At 42.6% G+C, this 26,419-nt stretch overlaps 1 protein-coding gene across 1 annotated transcript in view; it reads left to right on the forward strand.

The window, feature by feature from the left end:
- BBS9 (Bardet-Biedl syndrome 9) overlaps positions 1-26,419 on the forward strand; it is a 394,796-nt gene that overhangs the window by 12,461 nt on the left and 355,916 nt on the right. The window contains 2 exon segments of the mRNA XM_044293961.1: positions 910-974; positions 11,653-11,766. Of these exon segments, the coding sequence (XP_044149896.1) occupies positions 910-974; positions 11,653-11,766 (179 nt within the window).

The raw sequence follows: 26,419 nt of genomic DNA on the forward strand, positions 1-26,419 counted from the left end.
GTTTATTTAATATACCTGTGAAAAAAACTGTAATACTTTCCAGTAGCTTCTTAGGTACAGAAAATCTGATCACTGCAGTTATATATATATATATATAGTGTAGTGGTAAAGTCCGGCCAATAATAACAGTCCCATCCTTGTCCGTAATGCGGACAAAAATAGGACATGTTCTATATTATTGCGGGGGCTGCGCAATGGACATACAGATATTTTCTGCATCTTTTGCGGCCTCATTGAGATGAATGGCTTTGCATCTGATCTGGCAAAAATGCGGATTGGATGTGGAAAAAAAAATGTTTGTGTGCATGAGCCTTTCTACTTATATCCATAGCCTATAATGTGTGGCAGAAGAGAGTCCTTGTGGCAAGCATTCAGGTGGTATATGTCGCTATAATTTTCTTTCACTTACTTAAAAGGTAAAGTCAACTGCGCATTTCAATACAAGGAATCCTTCAGAAAATGTAGATATTTGTTATGTAAGGCTAGTTTCTCATTAGCGGCAGCCTTCTCAGGCAGGCTGTTCTGGCGGGTGAACAGCCTGCTGGATCCGTGCTGCCGCTATTGCATGCGTGCTGCCGGAGGTCCCCTCTGGCTCCATTGACTATAATGGAGGCGGTCTGGAGTTCCGGCGGCAGCACGACAACCATGCCGAGAGGCGGCCGGAATAAAACTACGACATGTAGAAGGCTGCAGCTAGTGTGAAAGTAGCCTAATACATACAGATTCATATATCAGGTCTATATGCTGGAAATAATTCTTAATGTACTGTAGCCTCTAGATGTAGTGTGAACCATGTATCCATCCATATTTTATGGCCACCAGTGTTACATAATATTATTTTATTCTGAAACTTGCTACCCTCAGATCCCAGAATAGCATTAATGTACTTTTCCCCCCTTTTTTTTCTAGGGGTACAGAACTTCTTCATCTTGCTGTGTTACATCCAAAAAAGCTCAGTGTTTATTCAGTCTCAGGTAAAATTACCCAAATATATCTCAACAAAATTCAAATGTCCCTATTAAAGGGAACCTGTCATGTTGAACATAGTGTATGAGCTGAAGGTGTCATGTTATAGAACAGGAGGAATGAGCAGATTGATATATAGTTTTGTAGAAAAATATTCAGTATAACTTGTATTTTATTCTTTTAACCCTTTCGCTACCAGCGGCGATCATGTACAGCGGGCATCATGGCCAGCGGGTCTCCGCTGTTTCAAACAGTAGAGACCTGTGGCTAATTACCGCGACTGGCAATAATACCGGTCGCGGTAATTAAAGCCTTTAGATGCCGTGATTAAGTGAGATCACAGCATCTAGAGGGTTAAATCACTTTCCTATCAATGTCCTTCTGACGTCTCTCCCTGCACTTATAAATCTTTTTTTCAGTCTTTTTTCCCCCCCGCAATCGTATTTCCAATAGCTGTCCCTAGTGCCTCCACACGGCATCCCTGCACTCTGAACGCTGGAAAATGGCTGCCGTATTTATAGGGCTGTGACATCACAGGGCTGGCTGCCGATTTGCTGCATGCAGGCATGTCAACCTAGGTGATCCTGCCTGTGACAGTTAGGGACAGCCCCCCTCATGTTTTCCCTGTTCTGTTTTTGTTTGCCCCCGTCTCAGGAGGGCTCTCTTTGGCCCAGTTGTACTTTTTTCCCTTTGTTTTCCACCCTGGGAAAAGCGCTCTCGGGTGCTACCTACGATGAGATATCCTCCTTGGAGAGACGCGAGTACCCAGGGACGTTTTGCCACAGTTTCATGGAGCCCTGGGCGGGCTACAAGGTTCCACCTGACCCACTGGACCGCCAGAGGAGAGTGCCAGCCAATCAGCAGGAGAGCTACAGTTCTTTACTTTGTCCAATCCCCGAGACGCCGCTCTTCAGGACTCGGCCACGCACAGCTCGAGTTCAAGCACCATATTCGAATCCGGCGGACTAACACGATTAAGCCCATGGAGCTGCTCCTCGGATCGGAGACAAGCCACGCACCGGTGTATTTCGCTTGACGATTGCACCGGCTCCCTAGCTCCGATCTGAGCGATATTTTCCCCATGTGTTCCCATCCCTAGAGCTATCTGGGGATATATATTGTGTCAAAGGATAATGTGTGTAACCATGTCAAAGTGTCCTGTTTGTATGGGCACCCTGTAGTCTGGGAGAGAAGGTGAGTCAGACTAATGTTATCCTTATCTCCCAGACACAGCGGCGCCAGGGCTGTGTCCCATTGTTCTGTCCCTGGACCCCCTGTGGGGTCCAGGTGTATATAAGGCCTGGTGCAGGCCCTGTTAATAAAATCTGTCTGATTCACTCTTAACTAAGTTTCGGCTAGGTATAGGGTGGGCTACCGTATGCTGGAGGGTTTCAAGGCGCAGGAAGGCGCTGTAAGAAGGGTACTCAGCGGCTTCGTAACACCGCCTTCCCAGAGTTCCTTGCCCCATATCCTCAGTTCTCACATGTGTAGCCGCCATTTTAGAAAAATTGCGATTCGTTACCACGAAGCGCGAGGAAATCGGATCGAATTCCACTTCGTCACCTTCAATTCGGTCATTTCTCTAATTATGGGTATCAATGCGACCAAAAAAGCCCGTACTATTAAGATATAAACATTTTCCAATATGGCGAATTGCGTAACGTAAAAAAGGGTCAAAAAGGCCAATTTGCTATTTTTCCATTGCTTCTCTTACCTCCCAAATTTTTTATTAAATCTGATCAAAAAGTCACACACCCTCTAAAATGGTATCAATGAGAGCCCACACAGCTCAGTAGATATAACTATAAAAAAGTTATGGGGGTCAGAATGTGATGTAAAAAACTTTTTATTTTTTAAAGTTTTAAATTTATTTTTACACTATTTAGACATAAAAAGCCTATACGTATGGGGTTGTAATCGTACTGACCCAGAGAATGAAGGGCACAGGTGAGTTTTGCCACAAATGGAACGCGTAAAACATTGGAGGAATCAAGTTTTTTTTTTTTTCCAATTCCACCCCATTTGGAATTTGTTTACTGTTTCCCACTACATTTTATGCCACAATAAATGGTGGCATTAGAAAGTACAACTTGTCCCGCAAGAAATAAGCCCTCATACAGCTATGTGAATGGAAATATAAAAAAGTTATGGCCCAAAGAAGATAGGGAATCAAAATGAAAACTCAAAAATGAAAAAACCTCCGGTAAGGGTTAAATTCCTGCTCTTTTGGGGCTTTGAAGTCAAGGAGGTGGTCTTATCAGTGATTGACAGCTTTCCCTCTCTATCAGGAATAGAGACACAGTTAACCTCAATAACTATAAGCAATACAATTTTACTGATACCTGTACCAAAGAATCCTGTCAAAGTATAAAAACACGACAAATCAACAATTCTGGAGAATAAAACGTAAAAACACGACCAACCATCAATATTAAACAATCTAATAACAAAACATACTAACAATTCATCCAGCTACCCAGAATCAGGTTTCCTCTTAGCTCACGGGTGTCAAACACAAGGCCCGCGGGCTGAATCCGGCCCGCCAGACCTTGTCATGTGGCCGCCGCCGGCCGCCAGCCTTCACCTTTTATTATCACTTCCTGCAGGCGGCCCCTGCAGGAAGTGATAATAAAACTATAAGCGCTCGCCGAGACTGAGAGGAGGGAGGAGGCAGGCTGGGCGCTGGCAGTGTGAGTCATACGTCACGCGCCTGCGCCGCCCACTTTATGAATGAAGCAGGCGGCGTGGGCGCATGACGTATGACTCACGCTGCCAGCGCCTGTCCTCCCGGCCTGCCTCCTCCCTCCTGCCTACCGAGCGGCGAGCGCTTGTAGTTGTAAGTACCCACAGATCCCCCATAAGTGTCACCACAGATCCCCCATAAGTGTCACCCACAGATCCCCCATAAGTGTCACCCACAGATCCCCCATAAGTGTCACCCACAGATCCCCCATAAGTGTCACCCACAGATCCCCCATAAGTGTCACCCACAGATCCCCCATAAGTGTCACCCACAGATCCCCCATAAGTGTCACCCACAGATCCCCCATAAGTGTCACCCACAGATCCCCCATAAGTGTCACCCACAGATCCCCCATAAGTGTCACCACAGATCCCCCATAAGTGTCACCACAGATCCCCCATAAGTGTCACCCACAGATCCCCCATAAGTGTCACCCACAGATCCCCCATAAGTGTCACCCACAGATCCCCCATAAGTGTCACCCACAGATCCCCCATAAGTGTCACCCACAGATCCCCCATAAGTGTCACCCACAGATCCCCCATAAGTGTCACCCACAGATCCCCCATAAGTGTCACCCACAGATCCCCCATAAGTGTCACCCACAGATCCCCCATAAGTGTCACCCACAGATCCCCCATAAGTGTCACCCACAGATCCCCCATATAAGTCCGATACAACCGGCCCTTTGACGGTGACCAAACTGCTGATGCGGCCCCCGATGAATTTGAGTTTGACACCCCTGTCTTAGCTCATAGGCCACCTTCTTCCCAAGAATGACTCCCAGGACCAAATCCTCCATGCTTTATACCCATTTTTGGAACTAGAACTTAATCCCCCCTCCTATCGGCAAATATTGCCTGCTTCAAATACTTTTTTTGATCTTTGTGTGCGTTCCCTCCCAATATGCGACAGGAGAATGAAGTTGCCATATTTTCCCACAATTTGCTTGTTAAGGGCCCTTCAACGGGCCGCGAATCCCAAAGATAATCACTAACGGGTGTTCATAGGAAGGCTCATTAGTGATTATCTGGTGGTATAAATGGGCTGCCTTTCACTCGTTCATCGGGTACCAGATCATTTGTGCGGGCACAAAAACTATCGTTTACTGGCAGCAGATCGTACTGTGTAAATGGCATCTGCTGCCGGCAAACAACGAGTGTGTGTGGGACAAGCGATGGCAATAGCGATTGCTCCTCCCCATACTTCGGAGGAGATCACTGTATGTAAATGCAGCGGTCTCCTCCACCAACGAACAGGCGATTTCCGGAAAGGTTTTGTACAGTACAAATTAATTTATGAAGTTATTACGCTAAGCAATAACTTCGCTCATCCCTAGTCCTGATCAGCCATACAGAAGACTTCACCACAACAGTTGACCCAAAGAACATGAATTAGAAACCTTTTTTCCTTTTGTTATATCAATGACTCTACATTCTGATTTACTCAGTACATATAAAATGTTGGGTTCTAAATATTTTAATGACCATATCTTACAATGGAATACAAGGTTCAGTCCATAGGCAAAAGTGGGGCTGGGTCTGTGGAAAAAAAAGCTAATCCTTGCTTCTAATTTTATTAAACTCAAGTGTAAGTGTCAGCGTTGTGCCATAGGGGAGGAGAAGCCTGAATCCTCAGGGAAACTGTCAGCAAGACTACTGCTAGGATTGTCCATACGCATAATCCTCCAGAAGTCAGGATGTAAAAAAATGGGAGGCATAAGGAGTTACAATATGGTCCCGTAGACCTGGAGCATGTGCTGGGCAGTTATATATGGCCATGTGCATGAATAAAAAAAAAAAAGTTGACCAGTTTACACAGGACTATGTGCTTCTGACAAGCTAGAATTTGCTGTATGAAATATTCGATCATCAGACAAACAATGCAATCTCCAGGTTCAGAGATAACTCTGACCCGGGCTTTTAACCCCTTAGATAATAAATGTAAAAAATATTAAAACACGAGAATTTTTTTTTCCAGTTTAAAATGTTTTGATGACAGCTTTAACTAATGTTTATTTTTAATATTTTTTTTTTAAGCCAAATGAATAAAATATAAAGAAACCCTAGGCATAATTGGGTATCGCTGTAATTGTACTGATTCTCAGAATAAAGCTAACATGTTGGTAATGCGTCAGAGTAAACAGTCCAAAATTTATATAGCAAAAAACAAGTGCAGAATTGTATTTTTTTTATCATTCTCCCAGAAAGACTTAATAAAAGATAATCAATCAGTTACTCCAAAATGATGCCATTGAAAAATACAACTTATCCCGCAAAAAAAAAATCCACAACTCTCACACAGCTTAACAAGCAAAATTTTAAAAGTTATGGCTCATGGAGCTACTTTGAAGCAACTGTTTGGCTAGGGTGCACGGTGTCAGACCTCGGGCAGTCACATGCTGATGGCTTTTTCTGAGGATACGTCATCAAAAAGTGGACCGACTATTTAAGGCTAACACAGACCTGATTGTTATGGAGTTAATGAGATTTTTTTTTGGGGGGGATTGGGGGCTGTGGCCTGGATGTGGCTATTCTTCTGAAGTCTTCAAGGCCTGCCATAGTGAGGTTCCTATCAGGCCCTGCCTGTGGCAGGGGTCGGTAGGAACATAGTGAATCATTGCAGTCTATGGGAGAAAGGATCAGACGATTGCATATCCCCTAGGACAGTGATGGCTAAACTCCGGCACTCCAGCTGTGGACTCCCCAAGACTCTTGGCTGTTCTCAGAACTCCATAGAAATAAATAGAGCATGCTGGGAGTCAAAGTTTTACCACAGCTGGCGTGCCGGAGGTTAGCCATCACTGTCCTAGGGGAACTTAAAATAAGTGTAAAAAAGTGAAAAGTTTAAAAAAATTATATAACCATTTAAATAAATAAAAAACAATAAAAAAATTAAGGTTGTTAGCATCGCCACATCGCAAAATACCCATACTATTAAAATATAAATTTATTTATCCTGTACATTGAACAGTGTGATGGGAAAAAAATCACAGTTTTTGGTCACTGCACCTCCCAAAAAAAGTGATCAAAAAGTCATCCCCAAAATAGTATCAGTAAAAACTTCAGATTTTCCTGCAAAAAAAGAGCCCTCACACAGCTCCTTAGATATAAATATAAAAAGTTTATCAGTTTATTAGGGAGATGCAAGAAGAAGAAAAAAATATTTCAACGTTTTTATTTTATTTTCAAGTATTAAAACTCACATAAAATGTAAAAATGTGATTGTATAATTTCACTATAATCGTACTGACCCGGAAAATGAAAGTAACAGGTCTACATAGGGAATGCTGTAAAAATTGAACTTAAGGGGTAAAAACCAAGCAAAAACATAACATTGGATTAGTAATTAGTAGAGATATTGGGGGAGATTCATCAAACTGATAAAAAGGAAAACTGGCTAAGTTGCCCATATTAACCAATCAGATTCCACCTTTTATTTTCCAAAGGAGCTATGAAAAATGAAGGGTAGAATCTGATTGGTTGCCTTGGGCAAGTAAGGCTACTTTTACACTGGTTTGGCTTTCCGTTTGTGAGATCCGTTCAGGGCTCTCACAAGTGGTCCAAAATGGATCAGTTTTGCCCTAATGCATTCTGAATGGAAAAAGGATCCGCTCAGAATGCATCAGTTTGCCTTCGATCAGTCTCCATTCCGCTCTGGAGGTGGACACCAAAACGCTGCTTGCCGCGTTTTGGTGTCCGTCTGACTAAACTGAGCCAAACGGATCTGTCTTGACACACAATGTAAGTCAATAGGGATGGATCAGTTTTCTCTGACACAATGTGGCACAATAGAAAACGGATCCGTCCTCCATTGACTTTCAATGGTGTTCAAGGCGGATCCGTCTTGGCTACGTTACAGATAATACAATCGGATCCATTCATGACAGATGCATTCGGTTGTATTATTGTAACATAGCAGTTTTTGCAGATCCATGACGGATCCACCCAAAGCGCGAGTGTGAAAGTACCCTATACCAGTTTTCCTTTGCACCAGTTTTGGTAAATCTCCCCCATTGTGCTGATTTAAGCTGGATCCATAAGATGGGCTTTTGCAGCCATCTGATCAGGGGCGTTGCTAAGGTCTCAAAAGATCCGGTTCCCAATGAATATGGCCCAGTTCTTTAAGTCGCTGAGCCCCCACCCCCCACACACTGCATTTTGCTGTACTTGCTATACAGCAGCACATACCTGTCACATCCAGTGCCTCCCAGGTGACGTCTCCTCCGATGTAGATCTTCTCTGTCATCTTCTCCATTTGGTCTGTACAACTTCTTTCAGCCGTGCCTCGTCTCTGCAGTGTGTGACACATAGACATCTTAGCTTCCTCACATATCTATCATCACATTGTTATCCTACTGCTCACTGTGCTCCCCGATACCCCCAAATACTATCCTGAGCAAAACTGCTTGACCCCCCATAGTAAGAGTGCTCCTCAAAGTCCCACCAATAGTAATTTCCTTCTAGAATGCCCTCATTAGTAATACTGCCCCCTACAGTGTCCCCAACCGTGATAACGCCCCCTAAGAGTGCCCCCATTAGTAGAAGACCCCTCCAGTGTTAATAATACCCTCACAGAGTCCCCAGTAGTAATAAGGCCATCCTCTTATTCCCCCAGTGATAATGAAGCTCTCTACAGACCCCTCAATAGTAATAAGACCCCCATAGTGCTCTTAGTAGAAATAAGGCAGATCTATAAGTCCCTCCTATAGAGCCCCCAGTAGTAATAAGAATGCATATAATGTCCCCTGGATTTCAGTGCCCCCTGTAGTTATATTCGTCCCTCCACCATACAGTCCCATGTAAATAACATCACTCCCCTCCCTTCAGCCCCTTCAACATGCAGTCCTATGTGAATAACACTATTTCCCTCCATCTGCCATAAAGTCCCATGTAAATAACATCACACCATCTCTCCTGTCCCCTTTAAAATACAGGCCCATGTAAATAACATCAATTCCCTCACTTCAGCCCCTCCAACATACAGTCCCATGTAAATAACACTATTTCCCTCCCCCCGCCATGGAGTCCAATGTAAATAACATCACACCATCTTTCCAGCCCCCTCCAATATACAGTCCCATATAAATAACATCCCTCTCTATCTACAGCCCCCTCCAAAATAAAGTCCCATGTAAATAACATCACCTCCTCAGCCGCCTTCAACATACAGTCCCAAGTAAATAATATCACCCCCCTCCCCAGCCGCCTCCAACCTGCAATCTCATGTAAACATCACCCCCTCAACATTAAGTCCCATGTAAATAACTTCCCCTCACCAGCCACCTTCAGCATACAGTCCCATGTAAATAACATTGCCCCCTCAACATTCAGTCCCATGTAAATAACATCCCTCCCTCCCTCAGACCCCTGTAATATTCAGTCCATGTAAATAACATCACTCCCACAGCCGCCATCAACATACAGTCCCATGTATATAACATCACTGCCTCCCCTAGCCCCCTTCCACATACAGTCCCATGTAAATAACATCAATCCCTCCCACAGCCACCTCCAACATACAGTCCCATGTAAATAACATCACCCTGCCCCAGCCCCCTCCAACATTCAGTCCCATGTAATAACACTTCCTTCCACAACCGCCACTAATACAGTCCCATGTAAGTAACATCACTCCCTCCACCAGCCCCTTACAACATACAGTCCCATGTAAATAACATCACTCCATCCTACAGCCACCATCATACAGTCCCATGTAAATAACATGACCCCCTCGCCAGCCACCTCCAACACACAGTCCCAAGTAAATAACATCTTTCCCTTCAGCCCTAACGTACAGTCCCAGTTAACACCTTCAGGACCCTGAAATTTTTCACTTTTTTTTGCAAATCATTTGTCACTTAAAGAGGACCTTTCACTATAATAAAAAATCTAAACTAACTATACAGACGTGTAGAGCGGCACCCAGGGATCTCCCTGCACTTACTGTTATACCTGGGCGCCGCTCCGTTCTCCGGGTATAGGCTTCATAGTTAGGCTCCACCCATGGGAACCTGCCGGCATCTCATTCTCCCATGCTGTAGCGCTGGCCAATCGCAGCGCTCAGCTCATAGCCTGAGAGGCTTTTTTTCTCTCAGGCTATGAGCTGAGCGCTGCGATTGGCCAGCACTACAGCATGGGAGAATGAGACGCCGGCAGGTTCCCCTGGGTGGAGCCTCACTATGAAGATACCGGAGGCTATACCGGGAGACCGGAGCGGCGCGCAGGTATAACAGTAAGTGCAGGGAGATCCCTGGGCGCCGCTCTCCATGTCTGTATAGTTAGTTTAGATGTTTTATTCTAGTGAAAGGTCCTCTTTAAATCCCTTGTACTTATCCAAGCCATTCTGAGATTGTTTTCTCGTCACATATTGTACTTCATGACAATAATCATAAATCGCTGGACAAGGTGCACCACAATGATATGCAACTGACAACACTGGCTAATCTCTCAAACTGATGTTAAAAACTGAGACTTTAGCCAATGTATTCCTGTCAGGAACACATCGGAGCCCTTTTGCACCACCGTCAAGGTATCTCAGTGTGGCATGGGTCCTACCACTAGACTACCTATGGTGTGTGAGCATTTCCTCCCATTTAGGCCACTTTATTTTAGTGATTTTACTTCATGACATGGGTAAATTTGAGTCAAAATATTTCCTATATTTACCCAAAATTTTAAAAAATTAGCAATTTTCTAATTTCAATTTCTCTGCTTTTAAAACAGATAGTGATACCTCCTAAAATAGTTATTACTTTACAATTCCCATATGTCTACTTCATGTTTGGATCATTTTGTAAATTATACTTTCTTTTTTTGGGACGTTAGAAGGATTAGAAGTTTAGAAGCAAATCTTAAAAAAAAAATTGAAAATTTCCAAAACCTAATTTTCAAGGACCAGTTCAGGCCTGAAGTCACTTAGTGGGGCTTACATAATAGAAACCACCCATAAATGGCCCCATTTTAGAAACTACACCCCTCAAGGTATTCAAAACTGATTTTACAAACTTTGTTAACCCTTTAGGTGTTCCACAAGAATTAAAGGAAAATGTAGATGAAATTTCTGAATTTCACTTTTTTGGCAGATTTTTCAATTTTAATCAATTTTTTCCAGTAACAAAGCAAGGTTTAACAGCCAAACAAAACCAATATTTATTACCCTGATCCTGTAGTTTACAAAAACACCCCATATGTGGTGGTAAATTGCTGTAAGGGCACAAGGCAGGGCACAGAAGGAAAGGACTGCCATATGGTTTTTAGAAGGCAGATTTCATTGGGATAATTTTAAGTTGCCATGTCACATTTAAAGACCACTATAGTAGAAACTCCAAAAAAAAGTTACCCCATTTTGCAAACACGGGATTCAAAACTCATTTTGCACACTTTGGTAACCATTTAGGTGTTCCTCAAGAATTAAAGGAGGAGGTTGATGAAATTTCAGAATTTCACTTTTTTGACAGATTTTCCTGTTTAATCTGCTAACAAAGCAAGGGTTAACAGCCAAACAAAACTCAGTATTTATTACCCTGATTCTATAGTTAACAGAAACACCCCATATGTGGTCGTAAACTGCTGTACGGGCACATGGTAGGGCGCAGAAGGAAACGAACGCCATATGGTTTTTGGGAGGCAGATTTCACTGGGATAATTTTAAGCTGCCATGTGACATTTGAAGACCCCCTGATGTACCCCAAGAGAAGAAACTAGCTGGCAGACAGGACGTTTAGAATCTCCGACAAAACATCAGGGGCCCAGGCCCTGAATGTTTTAGCCTAGCAACGCCCCTGCATCTGATTAAAAGATCTCTGAGCATGCTGCTGTGTTGGCTGTAAAATGTGGCTTCATCCTCATTCAGTTTATAATATATGTACATGTTATGGTCGTTTGCTTGTCAGTAAAATTAATATGACTCAAAATGTCAGTGTAACCGGATTTTTCATGCAGGTACCTTGGGAAATGTGGAGCATGGGAACCAATATCAGATTAAATTGATGTATGAACATAATCTTCAACGAACAGCCTGCAACATGACTCATGGCCCATTTGGAGGAGTTAAAGGTATGCTGTGCACTTCCATGCTGGTGCCGCTTCATCAATTTACTGTATCGTATACTGAAATATATTAGTGGAGATTTATCAAAACTGATGTAAAGGAAAACTGGCTTAGCAGCCTATAGCAACCAATCAGATTCCACCTTTCATTTTCCAAAGGAGTTCTGAAAAATGAAAGGTGGAATCTGATTGGTTGCTGTGTTACACTAGTTTACCCCACTGAGTTTAGATTAAGCATGTAAACTATTTCTTTGACGAATATTTTTACTACTTTGTCTAAAAGAGTAAAATAAATGTTTGTTTATATGATCACTTGTATATGTGGTGGATATTCAGAGTTGGTTACTAAAGATATCACATCAGATTATATGGTTCTCCAAGAAGTACATTCCCATCTGTACAATATGAATGCCCAGGTTATAACATGGTGCCTGGCTGAAAAACTTGTTACACCACAGCCAACCAAAAGTAAATGTACACCAAGCTCCATTCTTCTACACCCACCTCTTTATTTGCAGCTTTAAAGGGGTTTTCTGAGACCTATCCCTTTCCTGATATGACTTCAGGTTTGATGCTCTTTAAAGAGACACTACACACATGTGCAAGATAGATGAGATATATATATATATATATATATATATATATATATATTTATTAAGGTATAGAAAACTTAAATCACCGATTGATTTAACACCATCTGACAGCGACACAGCATCTGGGAAGTCTTTTCAACTAAAGCAGTCAGTCTCGATTGGGAAAAACATTGGTTTCCTACTCAGTGTGTCTTTTCGTACATGAGAGTCAACCACTAGCTGAACTGTTTAACCCCTTAGTGACCACCGATATGTGTTTTTATGGAGGTCACTAAGGGGCCTTAGGCTAGGCCGCCGTTTTTTTTTTTACGGCGGCCCAGTCTAAGCGCTGGAGCTGGGAGCGGCCCTTCTCTAACAGCCTGGACCGGCAGGAATGCAGATCCGGCTCTTTAACACATTACATGCCACGGCCAATGGCGCCCGCCGCATATAAAGCAGTGACAGAGGGAGCGGACTCCCTCTGTCTCTCATCGGCGCCCCGCAAGTGCGATTGCGTGGTGCCGATATGTGCAAAGCCTACCTGGCTTCTGATGTAGGCCCTGATCCTGGTTGTAGTAATTTCCAGCAGGCTGAGCTTCTCTGGCGCAACCTGCTGGTCAATGTTAAAATAGAATTGCTATTAAAATGCAATGCATTATAGGGATATAAAAGCAATCAAAATACTGTTTGTTATAAAAAAACTAAAAAAACACATTTACTAAATAAAAAAAAATCCCATAAAAAAATTACACTTTTTTTCTATTGAAAAAAATCTCCCCCGTATATTTGGTATTGCCGCGTCTGTAACGACCCAGACTACATAAATATCACATAAATTATCCCCTACGGTGAATGCCGTAAATTAAAAAAATAAAAGACAGAATTGCTCATTTATTCTTAGTTGCCACCGAAAAAACATAATAACAAGTGATCAAAAAGCGCTATTTACTCTAAAATGATACCAATGAAAAATACATGTCGTCCCGCAAAAATCAATCCCTCACGCAACACCATAGAAGGAAAAATCAAAAAGTTATGGGTCTTGAGAAGCAGCAATGTAAAAACCATTTTTTTTCTTTAAAAAAAAGAGGGATTTTATTGCAAAAAAGTAGTAAAACCTAAAAAGAACTATATGTATTTGTTATCACTGTAATCGTACTGACCCAGAGAATAAAGATATTATGTTATTTATACCGAAAAATGAACGCCGTAAAATTTATAACGTAAAAACGCAGTGGCAGTATTTACCCATCTCCCTCCCAGAAAGAGTTAATAAAAGTTAATCAGAATGTTATGTGTACCCCAAAATGGCGCAATTAAAATACAACTTGTCCTGCAAAAAACAAGCCCTCATAAAGCTATATAGATGGAAAAATAAAAAAGTTATAGCTCTTGGAACAAGACGATGAAAAAAGGAAGAAAAACTCTTGGTCAGTAAGGCCCAAAACAGGCTGGTCACTTCATCCCCTAGTGGAATGGAGCCAGCATATGCGCTCTACAAGGGTCACTGTGTATATCTTGTTTATCTATTATCATCCAGACCTTGGAGTGGCCGGTTCCCAGATCCGCAGTAAATCAGAATCCCACCTCTTTCACAAACATTTCCAAAAAAAGCATCTTTGTTCATTTACAAGTCATAATGATTCTGTCAAATTAATGGGCCAATATCTTGCAGAAACATTTCAGATAAATCTTTAATCGTTCTATCAGGTAAAATGAACGAGGTCTTGCACAAATATTTCAGACAAGTCTTCAGGTCAGGATAGTTTTATCAGACACAATGAAGTCCAAATGATCAGAGACTCCATCTTCACTCTTTAGACACCTGGGACCCACTCCGATCCGCTGTTTGAGAAAACCCAGCACTCCTGTAAGTGCGGCAGCCTTTTCTCAGCTTACCAAGCACAGCACTGTACTTTGTATCTGATATCACATTGTATCTGACATCGCAGCTGAGACACATTTACTTAATGGGGCTGAGTTGTGCGTAGGCCATGTCACCAATGGACGTGACATCACTGGCCTAGGGAAAGCCTTGAGAAGGCCGTAACTCGCAGGAGTGCCTTCTCAAATAGCTGATGGGTTGGGATCCTGGGTGTTGGAACCAGGGGAGGGCTGGCAGCCTTAGTCCTGGGGGGCAAATCCAGTCAAGTGGCCCATTTTTACCCCCGCTCATTATTAAAATACCCTCCTACATATAATAGGCCACTCCCAACAAACACTGTACAGCTGAAATGTTATTGTTGAGGCCTGTCTCTACACATCATACGGAGAGGGGAGGACCTGTCCTGGCTGCACTGCCTGCTTCACATTACACAATAAACGGCAGGCTACATACAGCCAGGAAGCTCCTGCGCTCTCCTCCCTCCCCAGATCCTGCTCAGGGCTTGTGGTTCCCCCCACCATCTGCCACCCGCCCGTAGCCTGCTGCCCCTCTTTGGCCGTTCTCACCCAGCTCTGAATCCTCCTTCTACAAATGGCAGGGGGAAGAGCCGGAGCATCTCCTCTCCTACATAGCGACCCATACCTCTTACACCCAGTGATGTCACCTTTGTTGTAGACGTTCTCTTTCCTCATCTTCTCCATTCAGACCAGACCGCCATGATGATTTTTCAGCCATCTCCCGTCTCTGAAGAGATTGGCAAACAGACATTAGTTTCCCACATTTCCATCATCTTCACATCTTCTGAACACCCTTTCCTGCCACCCCCAATACTATACTGCAGAAACAGTCCCCCTGGAAATACCACTACCACACAGATAGTGCCCCCAATACTGTGCCCGCTGTGCCCCCAATACTATACTGCAGAAAAAGTCCCCCTGGAAATACTACTACCACACAGATAGTGCCCCCAATTCTGTGCCTGCTGTGCCGCCAATACTATACTGCAGAAACAGTCCCCCTGGAAATACTACTACCACACAGATAGTGCCCCCAATTCTGTGCCTGCTGTGCCGCCAATACTATACTGCAGAAACAGTCCCCCTGGAAATACTACTACCACACAGATAGTGCCCCCAATACTGTGCCTGCTGTGCCGCCAATACTATACTGCAGAAAAAGTCCCCCTGGAAATACTACTACCACACAGATAGTGCCCCCAATACTGTGCCTGCTGTGCCGCCAATACTATACTGCAGAAAAAGTCCCCCTGGAAATACTGCTACCACACAGATAGTGCCCTCTTCAACAATTATTGCCACACAGTGCTCTAAAAAAAAATCTGCGCCCAGACACTAATAGTATAAAGATTAATGTCCTCCAAAAATATTTGTGCTAAGCTGATGCTGTGCCAGGGTGCCCCCCAAAGTAACAGTCCTCCCCAAAATCCCACCGCTCAGGCGGCACGATGATAATGACGTCATCGGATCACCTGAGCCGGCCTCTGATAGGCTGCAGGCATTAGAGCCTGCGGCCTATCAGAAGAACAGGGAAGGGAGACGCCTCTCCCTGCCCCGCCGCAGCACAGGCCTCTGTAGCGCTGTCCTGAGGACGGCGATACAAATGAATATGGAGCTGAGCGCTTCCACAATGGAAGCGCTCATCTCCTACCGCCCGCCGCCGCAATGACATCCAGGGCCGTTCCGCCTGTGGTGATTGGCGGTGCGGCCCTGAGGGGAAAAAATAAAAAATTATTATTATTTGTTAAAGAGGGCCCAGCAGACGTTTTTTAGGGCGGCCTGGGGGGCAATTGCTGTCCCAGCCCGCCCCTGGTTGGAACTTTCAGATACTATATTTTATACGTTAAGTAAAGTAGAAAGAAGCAGAATGTGACAGAAGAATAAGAACAGCTGTCAAATTGTCCCACAGTGGCTCTGTTCCATTACTTGAACATGTGGGCAAGTATGTAAAACCACTTGATGACTAGTGATTCTTAAAGGGTACCTGTCACCAGTTTTCTGCTGCTAGGTTCTAACAGCTCCAGAGCATGCCAGTAAGTGCCTATATTTATGGGATCACGGCACTCCTCAGCCGTGATTGACAGTTTTCTCCATATGAATCAGCTGACGTTGGGTGGGGAGTGTTGAGCTGATAAACATAGGGAGTCGTTTGGCATGCACTGGAGCTGTTTAGTACAAGATTTTAGCAAAACTGTTGGGTCAATATTTCTAAGGGGACCTGCCCACTAGTTTATGTTGCCCTTAGTTAGGACACCATAAAACTGCTGACAGAATCCCTTTAAAAAAAAAATCAGTTCAGTCATCACTGTGCACCTTAGAAAGTCAGCCGTCATGTGACTTTAGGCTGTATTACATCAACATATTATCTGACCAATTTCTGTCCACTCAGACCAATAATTGCTGTGTATAAATAAATATACGTGTGTGTAATAGTCCATCTAACCAAAATCTGCCAGATAATCTGTTGGCGTAATACAGGCCTTACAAGCCAGTCATCTCACATGCTGTTTGGACTTCTTTTGTGTAGTCTTCCAACAGTCTGCTTTGAGACATTGGGACACATTTATTTTAGATGCCGGTCTTAATAAAGGCTCATAGCTGGCGGTGGATCCGCCAAAGTTATGAAGAGGTGCAGGCCAGTTCTAAATGTAAGACGTCATCTGAGCAGTCTTACATTTAGACCATTTTCTATGCATAAAACTGGCGTAGAAAATGATGAATGAAGCCAGCCTCCCAGTCCGCCCCCTTCCCTGCCCATGCCACGCCCACAACTTTACACCAGGCGTGAGCAGGGAGAAGTTGCAGATAGCGGCATAACTAACTTCTTTGTCGCCATCTGCGCCTGAAATACGCCAAGTTTAGGCGTATTTCAACTTAGTAAATGACCCCTATGTTTCTTCTTCACTTTTAGCAATCATTCCTTAAAAGGCACTCTCCAATCCGTAAAACACAGTCCCAAGTGTGTTCAAAGGTTTAAAATGAAATATATTACGTAGATTTACCTTGGTATTCTAAAAAAATTTTGCTTTTTAGCTGGTCGCCAGATGCCTCCACCCAATACTGTTGTCATTGCTCAGCGCCACTTGACTGCGGTTTTCAATCGTTGGCCGCACTAGTGATGGCTAACACCATCAGAATTTGGACTTTTGCCTCTGAAAGATTTTGAGGACATGCTAAATGTCAGTAGCATGAGCTTGGCAGTGACCACTTCCCAGTATTTTACTCCATTGCATATATGCCAGTTGACCAGTGATATTCTGTGTTGGTGCCATTCGAATAATGGCCTGTAGATGCCCCTTCTGGACCCACTTTTTATATAAACATATAGTTGTATTGTAGACGTGACGTTTTATTCATATTCATATTTGATGGCATTAACCTGAGTTGTTGTCACGACCCTCGGTCTTGGTCGTGACTCCTTGGGAGCCGCATGCGGTTGCCCGCGTTTTGGAGTTCGTCAACCGCAGCTGGGGGCACTTAGTGGTTGCCTCAGGTGCGGTTGTCGCGGACAACAGTCATGCGTGCGGTTGCCCTTGGCAACGTGTTTTATATGTGTGCACATTCCCTGTTTGGTGTCCACAGGGTTTGAGTTGTATGCACTTCCACTTTTAGTTGCTGTCCTCCCTTCCATAGGTGTTGGAAGGGTTAATCCCCTTCTGTGTGTTGTGAACATTGGGTGTGTCTCTGTGTGGGTGTGACCTCAGGCCTCCTTATATGTTGGTGTGTTGGAGTCTGAGGGTTCAGTTTGGATTTGGCTCAGCTTGGTGAGGAGCTCTGCTCCTGGGCTGTTTGTAATCCTGTCTGTGTGAGCCACCCTTATTTATTATTATGTCACGGTGGTGAGTGGGGAAAACCCCCACCGTGCAATAGCTGTTGCTGCAACGCCAGGTAGCAGGGATAGCAGGGTCCTAGGTTGGAGAGTATGAGCCCCCTTACCTTATGAGGCGGCTCATACGCTAGGAGTCCAGGGAGAGCGCTTAGGGTTACGTGAGGAGGTGACCAGCTCCCTGTTCCCTGCTATCTGGCGTTGCAGCAACAGCTATTGCACGGTGGGGGTTTTCCCCACTCACCACCGTGACAGTTGTAGACTCCATTAGAGGCCAGAGATCCTCCCTCCAGCCTTTGCCAGTGACGCATAAAGCGGTACCCTCATTTCGAGTTGGCATGACCCTTGTATGAAGACATTATCTTTTACTGCTCCAGGTATAAGACTTGAGTGTCTCGACTGTTGGCCACTTGTGGCTACTAGAAGGGTGTGGGGAAACACCCTGTCTCTTTGTGGAGGACTGTATTATAGCCTATAATAAAACCGTACAGAAATAGATTAGAGTTGGCCGGCAGTGTAATGTTCTTCTCTCTAAGGAAACTAGCACTTCAGTTTTCCCTAATAAGTACAATAACTTAGACTTCACCGTTATACCGTGTGCTATTTGTGGCATGGAATATAGTTTTTAATAGCTCTTTTTGGTACTAATTCCACGAAGAGATGTCTAGTATAGTAATATACCATACTAGTGCATAATAAAAGGAAGTCTCCCAGACAATGAATGGAGCTGCCACGCTCCCTCCACTGCGAGTGGTGCAGTGAGGAAGAAAGGGGGACACAGGACCCCCCTCTTCAGATCTTTGGGGGTCCCACTGGTAGGTGAATCCCATTTATTAACACATTGCACAACCCCTTTAATCTTCTTTGAGGTCTCCTTTCTTTTGTATACAGCCAAAAGATGTCACTGCAGACTGAGGCCCTGCACCGCCTGCTGTGGAGGGGTTAATATTCTTACTCTTTCTATGCTTAGGAGTCCAGAGAGCAGTCCTGCTCAGTGATTGACAGCTGTCTCTGTATGCACAGTAATGCGTCACAGGACTGTCACTTTAACCATTCATTTTTAGGTTTCATTTTTACAGCGTTCTTAGCGGTAAAATAAAATGTTAAGTTTATTCTGCGTATGTCTCTTAAAGGTAGCCTGTCACATTGAACATGGTGTCTGAGCTGTAGGTAGCATGTCACAGAGGAGGAGGAGCTGAGCACATTGATATATGGTTTTATGGCAAAAGATTCAGTAAAACTTGTGTTTCATTCATTTAAATTCCTGCTCATTCTCATAGCTGCTCTATAAGATGCTTCCTGCAGATTGCCCTGCATTTTCATGGTGACAGGTTCTCTTCAACCCCTTTACCCTGAAAGTTGTTATTTTTTATTTTTTTTTGTGTTTTTGTTTTGCGCTCCCTGCCTTCCCAGAGCCATAACTTTTGTACTTTCCAACGCCACCATTTAATATTGCATATGATGTAGTGGGAAGCGGGCAAAAAATTCCAAATGGGGTAAAATTGCAAAAAAAAGCAATTACGACACAGTTTTATGTTTTATTTTTTTATTTACGACGTTCAATGTGCGATAAAAACTAAGGAGTTACTTTCATACTACAGGTCAGTACGAATCCGGCGATACCTTTATATGTATAGTTTTTCTTGTGTTTTTGATAAAATATTAAGAAATTTGGAAAGAAAATCCTTTTTTTTTCGCTGCCATATTTTGACCCCTATAACTTTTTTGTAGTTGTGTGTGTAGCTGTATGGGGGCGCATTTTTTGCAGGGCGATCTGTACTTTTTATTGATACCATTCTGGGGTGTGTATGATTTTTTGATCACTTTTTATTTATTTATTTATTTTAGTTTTTTTGTTTCATATATACTTTGTGAATGCTTTGTGTTTCCTTGGTAATTTACGTTTAACAGACAACACAAAAAAGCATATATAACATGTCTTTGTACATGAAAGCATCCTTACAGTAAATATGTGGAATGTGATAAATCATAAAGCACCCCTGATGTTGACCTGTGAAAGAACGCTTTTATTATACAAATATGATGTTAATATAATCACCCACAAAACAAGTTAAATGTAACGGTATGAATAAATAAATGTAGACTAAAGAAACTGACAAGAAATAATAAATGAGAAGTGCAGTTGTAGTAAACAGAAGACTAAATACAAACTAAAGCTGTCAAATGAAAAGATGCATTTTACTAACAAACAAAAAAAAGAAAGAAAATTTGAAGACTTTGGAGAGATTTACGCCCCTTTCACACAGGCGAGTATTCCGTGCGGGTGCAATGCGTGAGGTGAACGCATTGCACCCGCACTGAATCCGGATCCATTCATTTCTATGGGGCTGTTCACATGAGCAGTGATTTTCGCGCATCACTTGTGCGTTGCATGGAAATTGCAGCATGTTCTATATTCTTTTCTGTCTCTTTCTTTGCGGATTGCAGTCAAAGGACCTGTGGTGACGTCACTCCGGTCATCACATGGTCCATCACATGATCCATCACCATGGTAAAAGATCATGTGATGGACCATGTGATGACCGGAGTGACGTCACCACAGGTCCTTTGACTGCAATCAGCAAAGAAAGAGACAGAAGAGATGCCGGCTACGCGAGCAAGTAGATTAAGGTGTTAAATTTTTTAAAAAATTTTTAACCCCTCCAGCGCTATTGTACTATGCATTCTGTATTCAGAATGCTATTATTTTCCCTTATAACCATGTTATAAGGAAAAATAATACAATCTACAGAACACCGATCCCAAGCCCGAACTTCTGTGAAGAAGTTCGGGTTTGGGTACAAAACATGCCGATTTTTCTCACGCGCGTGTAAAACGCATTACAATGCTTTGCACTCGCGCAACGCACCCGCACCTTTTCCCGCAACGCCCGTGTGAAACCAGCCTTACGAATTGCTCCAAAAATCTGGTTTAAAGGGGTTCCCTGAGCTTTTCATAAAATTCCTGTATAGGAAAGATAGTTTTGTCAGTACTTCTGTATTCTGTCTTCACCTTTGCTTGCTGGCTGCAGGCTTTTCTGCTTGGGTCCTGCTCAGATGTATTCCTGAGAGGTCCTGTTCAGCTGCATGTACTCAGGACCTTTAGCAGAAGATTCCACAGTCAAAAACCTGGTGTACATGCCTTGCACCACTTTTATTATTTGTCTAAAGGCTTTTTGCTTCACACTAGACAAGGGGCATAGTTTAGCAGGAAAGGCGTCTGACTTTGTGGGAAAGGGACGTGGCTTAAAATTGTGCCTTAAAGAAAGGCAACCAATAGCTGGTGTAAATTCAGAATAAATATTAAAATGGTGTAAAGAGCTGGCTTAGGTGCCCATAGCAACCAATCACATTCCACTTTTATTTTGAACATGGTAATCTGGAAAATGAAAGATGGAATCTGATTGGTTGCTATGGGCAACTAAGCCAATTCTACTTTACACCAGTTTGATAAATGACCCCCAAAGTGTCTAACATATCTAGAAATGCACCAAATTTATTATGCAGCAAGATACACTGTGTAAATATTAGATGGGATTAGTAAAGCTGTCCCTTAATACTGAGGATAAGTCATCAATAAGTGACTGGTGGGGGTCAGGCTCCTGGCACCCCTGCCAGTCAGCTGTTTCAAGAGGTTGTGGTACTTCGGTGAGCTCCGCAGCCTCCTTGCAGCTTAGCACGCACAGCACCATCCTTTGCATAGCAGCTGTGCTTGGTATTGTAGCTGAGACTTAGGCCTCTTTCACACGGGCTTGTTTTCCGCGCGGGTACAATGCGTGAGGTGAACGCATTGCACCCGCACTGAATCCGGACCCATTCATGTCAATGGGACTGTGCAGATGAGAGGTAATTTTCACACATCACTTGTGCGTTGCGTGAAAATCACAGCATGCTCTATATTGTGCATTTTTCACGCAACGCAGGCCCCATAGAAGTGAATGGGGCTGCGTGAAAATCGCAAGCATCCGCAAGCAAGTGCGGATGCGGTGAGATTTTCACGCATGGTTGCTAGGTGTTGATCGGGATAGGGACCCGATCTTTATTTTATTTTTTATGGTTATAAGGGAAAATAATAGCACTCTTAATACAGAATGCTAAGTAAATTTAGGATGGAGGGGTTAAAAAATATATATAATAATTAAACTCACCTCATCCACTTGTTCGCGCAGCCCAGCTCACCGTCTTTCTTCTTCTTTGAGGACCTGGGAGGAAAAGGACCTTTGGTGACGTCACTGCGCTCATCAAATGGTCCATCACCCGCATCTTTTCCCGCAACACCTGTGTGAAAGTGGCCTTATTCACTTGAATGGGACTGAGCTGCACCGATGATTTGAACATCACTGGTCCAGGAAGAGACTGCGGCCATGATGGCGGTCTGCAGTCTCTTCAAACAGCTGATCTGCAGGGCTCAAACGTGACCAAGGCATCTAGACGTGCTAAAACCCAGAAGCTCCCCTGTCAAGGATCGGGGGAGCTGGATGTAATGTGTGGCAGCCTCCTGTCAAACAGGCGGACAGGAGGCTACTGCACATTAGCTCTTATGGAGCTCCTGCCTGTGGCAGGTCTCCATAGGAACATAGTATAATCCCCATAGACTCCAGTGCTAACGCATTGAAGTCTATGAAAGAAGGAATCTAATGACTGCTTGTTATAGTTCCATATGGGAACTATAAAAAAAAGTGTACAAAGTAAAAAAAAATAAAAAAATATATATATATATATATATATATATACAAATTGAAATCACCACCCCTTTCCCTAAATGGAAATAAAAAATACACATCATGGGCATCACCCGTACTATTAAAATCTAAAAATATTTATCCCACATGGAAAAAAAAGTCAATATGTCCAATTCACAGTTTTTTTTTATCCCTTCTCTTCCCACAAAAACGTTTTTTAAAAAGTGATCAAAAAGCTGTAAACATCCCCAAATGGTATCAATAAAAAGTACATATCATCCTGCAAAAAGGAGCCCTCACACAGCTCCATACACCTAACTGCAAAAAAGTTATAGGGTTCAAAATATGGCGACAAAAATATATATATTTTTTTCAGTATAAAAACGTAAGAAAGACTATACATACGGTATGTGGTGTCTCCATAATCGTACTGACCTGGAGAATGAAAGTAACTGGTCAGTTTTACCGTATAGGAAACCCAGCAGAAACAAAACCCAGAAAACTGTTGCAGAATTGTGTTTTTTTTCCAGCTCCCCAACATATTGTATGCAATATTAAATGGTGGATAAGTGCAACTTGTCCCGTGAAAAACGTAAACACAAAAATGAAAAGACCCTCCGGGGCTGAAAGGGTTTAATTTTGACCTTTACTACAGTACATTTTCAAAGAGAAAACTAAAGGTGCCTGCAGTCCTGTACTGATTTTATTCTGATGATATCATTTCAATCAGCGGACGTGTCATATGGTTGATATATGTGTTGGCCCCCTCTCCAGAATAAATACATCTCAGGCCTCTGGTGTCATGGTAAAAGTACCACATGAATATGCTTTACAAGATGGCAAAACAAACACATTGTATGTATACTTGTATAGAAATGTGAAAAGCAGAAACACATAGGATAACGGTTCTGCTCTGTGCTTCACCATAAGCTACACAGCTGTATTTGGGATTCATGTTGTGCAGGTCTTTAACCCATTCTACCCCAGGCCAGTTTTCACCTTCCTGCCATTTTTTGCAAATCGGACATGTCACTTTATGTTTATAAATTATTTATATTTATATAACTTTGGGACACTTTTTATCCAAGCCATTCTGAGATTGTTTCTCGTGACACATTGTACTTCATGATAGTCATACATTTGAGTCAATATAGTTCACCTTTATTTATGAAAAAATCCCAAATTTACCAAAAGATTTTAAAAATTCGAAATTTTCAAGATTTCAATTTCTCTGCTTTTAAAACAGAAATTGATACCTCATGAAATATTTATTACTTAACATTCCCCATCTCTACTTCATGTTTGCATAATTTTGTAAATGTTATTTTATTTTTTTAGAACGTTAGAAGGCTTAGAATTTTAGAAGCAATTCTTAAAATTTTAAAGAAAATTTCCAAAACCCACTTTTTAAGTACCAGTTCAGGTCTGAAGTCGCTTTGTGGGGCTTACATAGTGATCCCTCCCCCCATAAATTACCCCATTGTAGAAACTACACCCCTCAAGCTACTCAAAACTGATTTTACAAACTTTGTTAACCTTTTAGGGTGTTCCACAAGAATTAAAGGAAAATGGAGATTACATTTTAAAATTTCACTTTTTGGGCAGATTTTCCATTTTAATCAATTTTTTTCTTTAACACATCAAGGGTTAACAGCGAAACAAAACTCAATGTTTATTACCCTGATTCTGAGGTTTACAGTAACACCCCACATGTGGTCGTAAAATGATGTAAGGGCGCAGAAGAAAAAAAAGCACCATATGGTTTTTGAAAGGCATATTTTGCTGGACTGGTTTTTAGATGCCATGTCCCATTTGAAGCCCCCCTGATGCACCCCTACAGTAGAAACTCCCAAAAAGTGACCCAATTTTGGAAACTAGGGGATAAGGTGCCAGTTTTATTGGTACTATTTTGGGGTACATATGATTTTTTATTGCTCTATATTATGTTTTTTGTGAGGCAAGGTAACAAAAAAATGGCACAGTTTTTATTTTTTACAACATTCATCTGGGTAGATCATGTGCAATTTTTATAGAGCAGGTTGTTACGGACGCTATGATATCAAATATGTCTACTTTCTTTGTTTCAGTTTTACATAATAAAGCGTTTTTGAAAAAGAAGTATGTTTTTGTGTCTCTATTTTCTGAATGCCATATTTTCTTTATTTTTCTGGCGATCATCTTGTGCAGGGGCTCGGTTTTTGCAGGAAGAGTTGACGTTTTTTTTTTTGTTTTTTTTTCAAATATAGCTTTTATTGAAGTAAATAGACAGTATCCAGTTAATACATTGTATGGCAATGCATGGAAATAAGTTATCTATATGCGTCATTACAGATTTGCATTTTCCAGTGAGTTACAGCAATAATGCATTTCAACATAAAATGTAAAATCCTTATTTCACAATTGTCACACTTTTCTCGTATTGCGTATATCTGCAGTGCATACTCCATTGTGAATACTTGTCTATCTATTTTTATTTTTATTCCCCCCCCCCCATTTATCTTATGCCCCATTCCAAAAAGGAAACCCCAACTACCCCTCCCCCTTCCCCCCCAGGTCTGCTATATATTCCTACCTCTCTTCTAATGTGCTAAGTATTAAATTACCCACTCCTTATTAATCTACCTGCATCCGTCCAAGATTATTCATTACCCTTCTTTTCAAATACCACTCTGAGCCTGTGAATGGTTGCATAGTTTACAACATCTCGGCGTTACTTAGGGCAACTTTTATGAACGGTTCCCATCTGCTAAAGAAGACATTAACCCACTTTCCCTTGAGTTGTTTTCTGCCTCCGCTCTCTCGAGCATGAAACATGCCTTCGTTTGTGTGAAGACTTCATCCATTGAGGGTGTTGTAGGCTGAAGCCAGTTCTTGAAGAGGCATCTTTTAGCTGCCAGCAACAATAAGTGTACCAACGGGATTACCTTTTGCCCCTCAGGAGCCACCTGAAACATCAAGAGCTCCTCCACCATCGGGATTTCCACTTGTAGGTGTTTCTTAATTTGGAGAATGACCCTTGCCCAAAACTTCCTAGTCTCCGTACAAGACCACACACCATGGTATAGGTCTGTACCTACCTCGTGACATTTCGGACACTTAGTGATCCTTTCCGTTTGGGACACCCTGGGGGCAAAACGAAAACCATAGATGGCTTTATGTATCATCCCAAAATACGTCTCCCTCCATCCCTCATTTGGCGTAATTTTCCTGACTGTGTCCCATCCCTTTAGAATGATTTGCTTGATGTCCACTGCTGGGAATTCCTTTCTCCATTGTGAGAACATGCCTTCAGCCACTAGCCTCTGTTTCATATCTCTTAGACCTCCGTATAGCTCCGAGAGTGATTTTTTTCCTAAGTCCTTGTCCTATAAGTAGATCAAAGTCTTGTAGTCCCATTTCCCTGGTTAGATTCCTGACCCTCTTAGTCAAAAAGTCTTTAACTTGCGAAAATGCAAGCGGGTGTTGGTTACGCAGCGTGGGGAATCTCGTGATGAATTCTTCATGTTTGAGGTATCTCCCAGCCTGCGTATCCCATAGATCCTTAATTTTACCTATCCCTAAGTCTTTCCATTTCTGAAAGTGCTTAGCGTCACTCCCTGCTGGGAATTCTGGGTGGCCCCACAAGCTCATGTGTTTAGATAAATTGAAAGGCAATGAATACATTTTGCGGATTGCTTT

Source organism: Bufo gargarizans, chromosome 5 (assembly GCF_014858855.1).
Source record: "Bufo gargarizans isolate SCDJY-AF-19 chromosome 5, ASM1485885v1, whole genome shotgun sequence".
In the NCBI taxonomy this organism is placed as follows: domain Eukaryota; kingdom Metazoa; phylum Chordata; class Amphibia; order Anura; family Bufonidae; genus Bufo; species Bufo gargarizans.